We start from the raw sequence: 4,730 nt of genomic DNA on the forward strand, positions 1-4,730 counted from the left end.
CCAAGTCTTTTTCATGGCAATAAAATGTGCAGACTTGGTGAGACGATCAACAATCACCCAGATGCTATCACAACCGTTCTTGATTTTGGGCAAACCCATGATGAAGTTCATAGAAATGCTATCCCACTTCCACATGGGTATCTCCAAAGGTTCTAGAGTGCCTCCAGGTTTCTGATGCTCAATCTTTATTTTCTGACAAGTCAAGCATTTCGAAACATAGCTAGCCACTTCTCTTTTCATTCCGCTCCTCCAGAATTTTTTTTCAAATCATGATACATCTTGGTGCTACCCGGGTGAATGGTATAGCGAGACTTATGGGCCTCATCCAAGATACTCCTTCTGAGATCTTCTTTAGCTGGCACACATATCCTGCCTTTAAAGTACAAGTAACCGTCTGCCCCAATTGAAAAGTCTGGTCTGGAATCTACCTCTTTCTTCAACCTGACCAACTTTGCATCATCTCTTGAGCCGCCTTTATCGACTCCAAAAAGTATGACTGAACTCGAAAATTTGCTAAGACTGATTTTCACCCACTTTACAAACACCCAATGTCAAATCTCTAAACTGCTCAAGGAGTTTCCACTCTTCCATCATCAAGCATGCAAGTGTAGCACCTCCTTGCCTACTGAGAGCATCCGCAACCACATTGGCTTTACCCGGATGGTAGCTCAATGTAAAATCGTAGTCCTTTAAGAACTCAAGCCACCTCCTCTAGCGCATATTTAATTTTTTCTGATCAAACAGGTATTTGAGGCTTTTGTGGTCCGTAAAAACCTCAAACTTCACACCATACAAATTATACGCCAGATCCTGAGCGCAAAAACCACAGCTGCCAATTCTAAGTCATGGGTGGGGTAGTTCACCTCATGCCGCTTCAACTGTCGTGAGCCATATGCAATCACCTTCCCATCCTGCATAAGTACACAACTTAACCCCTTTATGGAAGCATCGCTATAAATTACAAAATCCCCTCCTTCAGAAGGGAGGACAAGTACAGGCGACGAAGTCAACCTCTTCTTCAATTCCTGGAAACTGAGCTGACATTCCTCCGCCCAAATAAACTTGATATTCTTTCTAGTCAACTTGGTCAGAGGACTAGCCAATGTAGAAAACCCCTCAACAAATTTTCGGTAACAACCGGCTAGCCCCAAGAAACTCCTGACCTCAATTGCGTTAGAAGGCTGTTTCCATTGCAACACTGCCTCTACTTTAACTGGGTCAACTGAGATGCCCTCCCTAGAGACCACGTGACCTAAGAATGTCACGCTCTCAAACCGAAACTCGCACTTGGAAAACTTGGCAAACAAATGCTTCTGCCTCAAAGTTTCAAGTGCTCTCCTCAGATGCTCTGCATGATCTTCCTTGGACTTAGAATAAATGAGTATATCATCAATAAATACTACAATGAACTGATCTAAGAAGGGTTGGAAGATCCTGTTCATTACATCCATAAAGATGGCTGGAGCATTAGTCAGCACAAATGGCATTACCATGAATTCAAAATAACCGTATTGGGTCCTGAAAGCTGTCTTGGATATGTCCTCATCTCTGACACGCAGCTGATGATACCCTGATCTGAGGTCAATCTTAGAAAAGTGACAAGCTTCCTGCAACTGGTCAAAAAGATCGTCGATCCTAGGCAAAGGATAACGATTTTTTATAGTAACCTTATTCAGTTGCCGATAATCGATGCACAAACGGAGGCTGCCATCTTCTTTTTTTTAACAAATAAAACAGGAGCACCCCACGGCGAAGAACTTGGCCTGATGAATCCTTTCTCAAGCAACTCAAACAACTGTTCCTTCAATTCTTTCAACTCGGCAGGGGCCATCCGATAAGGTGCTTTGAAAATGGGTAAGGTCCCTGGCTCGAGGTCAATGGTAAAGTCGATCTCCCTGTGGGGAGGCAACTCCGTGAGATCTTCCGGAAAAACATCAAGAAACTCACTCACCACGGAAATATCAGCTGCTGATAACCCTACACCATCATCCTCTTTCTTCACATACGCCAAGAAACCTTCACATTCTCTACGTAACATTTTCTGGGCCCTTAATGCAACAATAATTTTGATTTTGCCAGGGCGCTTCACACCCACAAACATGAACTCTTCCTCTCCGGGTATTCTGAACACCACCACCTTATGAAAACAATCCACACTGGCGTGATAAGACGCCAACCAGTCCATGCTTAAGATGACCTTGAAGTCATTCATATTCAACAATACAAGGTCTTCCTAAAGCTCACGGTCCCCAATTTTAATTATACAACCCTTACATATCATGTCAGTAACTACCACATCGCCTACTGATGTGACCACTCTCAACGGATGTAGTAAAGGTACCGGAGATAAAGCTAATTCTTGAACAAAATCAGGTGATATAAACGATAATGTAGAGCCAGCATCAAATAAGACATGAACAGATATACCATTAACGAGAAGCTGACCTTTGATAACTGCATCAGATGCTTCAGCGTCGCGCTGACTCAAGGCAAAGACCCGATTGATAGCAGCTTGGGGTGCATTTCTTCCTTGGACCGGTATGTGATTTGGGTTTCCCCTCCACTGATTTTCCTGCTGCGGCTGGGGTGGAGGTCTAGGAGGAGCTTGCTACTGCTACTGCTGATATGGCTACTTGGCATACTGCTGACGCTTCTTGTTAGGGCAATCCCTCTGCTTATGGTTCGGATCCCCACAATTGAAACAGACGTTCATTGTTTTCCAGCACTGGTCTGAATGGAATTTTTCGCAAAGAGGGCACAAGGTCTTGGATTGCGAACCACCATCTGTTCTCTGCTTTTTGAGTGGAAGTCCCTGATTCTTGCTAGCAATTGATTGAGATCTAGCTGCTTGTACTAATTTCTCGCAGTCTGCTGTCACTTCGGCCTTCTCACAGGCCTCTGCCAAGGTCCTAGTACCAAGGTTAACGATACTCGCCTTAATGGAAGGGCGAAGACCGCTAACAAATTTTTGAACTCGATCTGCCTCCATAGCTGCGTATCCAGGTGCAAAACATGACAGCTCTCTGAACTTGGCTCCATACTGAGCCACAGTCAATGCCCCCTGCTTTAGTTCTCAGAACTGTCCCGCCAACTGATCTTTTATGCGCTCCGGAAAGAACTGCTCATTGAAGCGGGACTTGAACTGTCCCCAAGTTCCAGACAAGACTGCGGGATAGTTCTGAACCACAGTCCGCCACCAGACACCCGCCTCTCCCTTCAGTAGGAAGGAAGCAAGACGAATCTTCTGAACGCTAGTGCACTCTATCACGGCAAAAATCCCCTCTACCTTTGTAAGCCAATGATCTGCCGCTAAGGGGTCACCTGAACCAGTAAACTCAGATGGATGGTAGTCTCGGAACTGACGGTGTACCTGAGGGGCATCCTCACGAGGCCTCGACTCCTAAGGAGCCCCGAGATTGGCTGCGATGGCCTGAAGGGCGGTCTGATTAGCTACCTGATTTTGTCTAAGAATCTCTGCCAGCATTTGCAGACCATCTTGATTTTGAGGTTGAGCTGGGTCAGGTCCATCCTGGCCATGCGCATCGGGCTGAGCTGGTTTATGTCCATCATTATTAGGGACATTAGCCTGGTTAGCAGCTCCCCTCCTCTGGTACATCTGCAAAATGAACAATACATAGTCATATGTATATATATCAATGACATAATCTTTTTATTGCTAGGAAGTACCATACTAATAGAAGACTTTGTTTGCCATTGATTGAGTAGTATTAAAATTTAGTACTGTGTCTTCACTTTAAGGGTAAAGAAATCAAAGTGCATATATTTTGGTCGTCAAGTCTTAATTGTCTACCCCAATCCTATAACCTACCCACACTCACGTAGTCCAGGTCTTTCACAAAAACCCAGAGCTTTGATACCACAACTGTAACGACCCGATTCCGTCAAGTCGCTACAAGCAAAAGAACAACGCAAAAATCATAGAAATATATATATATATATATATATATATTTAAAGAAAATAAACAACCACGACAAAAATCTTATTCCAAATTAAATAAGTCTACCATAACAAGAGGTTCTTTCAATACTCATACTCCAAATGAAAAGTAAAGTTTTAATTACGAAAGTTCAAACTAAAGACAGTCCCGACAAAATAAAAATAAAAAATGACCCAAGACGTCATAGCGCAATAATCCATGAAGCGAACTCTCCGATCACACGATCCCTTATCCCATGGTTTCTTCGTTTGCAAACGCTCCGCCATCTAACGCCTCAACCCCTGTGGTGGAGAAAACAACGTTATAGCAGGGTCCTCCAGAGACCGAGCAGAGTAAGAGAGACAATATAAAAAGTACATACAATATAATCCAAATCCTTAGCAATATCTAGAAACAATAATAACGACTGAAAATGAATTACACTATCCATGGCAATATAATAAAAATGAGTGACAATGATTCAAGTTTATACTATGTATGCAACGATTATGTAAATTGAGACAGCACATTCCCCAGTACATCCGGTTTTTCCCCAGTTTACTTTGCTATCAGTTCTTTTCTGACTTTCTCCTTTTTGCCGGTGTCCTTGTCGCACGACTACCCACTACCCCCTGTCCAAATGTAGTGGCGTTATGGACTCGAATTTCGGTCTCCCGTTTAATGCCGAGCCGTTTCGGGGATACTATCCCTTTGGATGGTTTGCCAACGAAAGGTTGTACACGCTTCTCGCGTTGGCCTATGGACCTTAAGTCCCAGGATGATACCACCACA

The 4,730-nt window shown here is 43.7% G+C and overlaps 1 protein-coding gene across 1 annotated transcript; it reads right to left on the reverse strand.

Annotated features, from left to right (window-relative positions):
- Positions 1-782: 782 nt before the first annotated feature.
- On the reverse strand, positions 783-4,225 carry LOC143855791 (uncharacterized). Its single transcript, XM_077365855.1, has 6 exons — positions 4,133-4,225; positions 3,455-3,616; positions 2,708-3,040; positions 2,294-2,479; positions 1,749-2,197; positions 783-1,635 (listed from the first exon to the last, which is right to left on the reverse strand). Exons 1-6 carry the CDS (start codon positions 4,223-4,225, stop codon positions 783-785), a joined length of 2,076 nt encoding a protein of 691 aa, XP_077221970.1.
- Between the last annotated feature and the right edge of the window lie 505 nt (positions 4,226-4,730).

This window comes from Tasmannia lanceolata, unplaced genomic scaffold (genome assembly GCF_043159265.1).
Source record: "Tasmannia lanceolata isolate RefF3 unplaced genomic scaffold, GAP_Taslan_0.1 ptg000023l, whole genome shotgun sequence".
In the NCBI taxonomy this organism is placed as follows: Eukaryota; Viridiplantae; Streptophyta; class Magnoliopsida; order Canellales; family Winteraceae; genus Tasmannia; species Tasmannia lanceolata.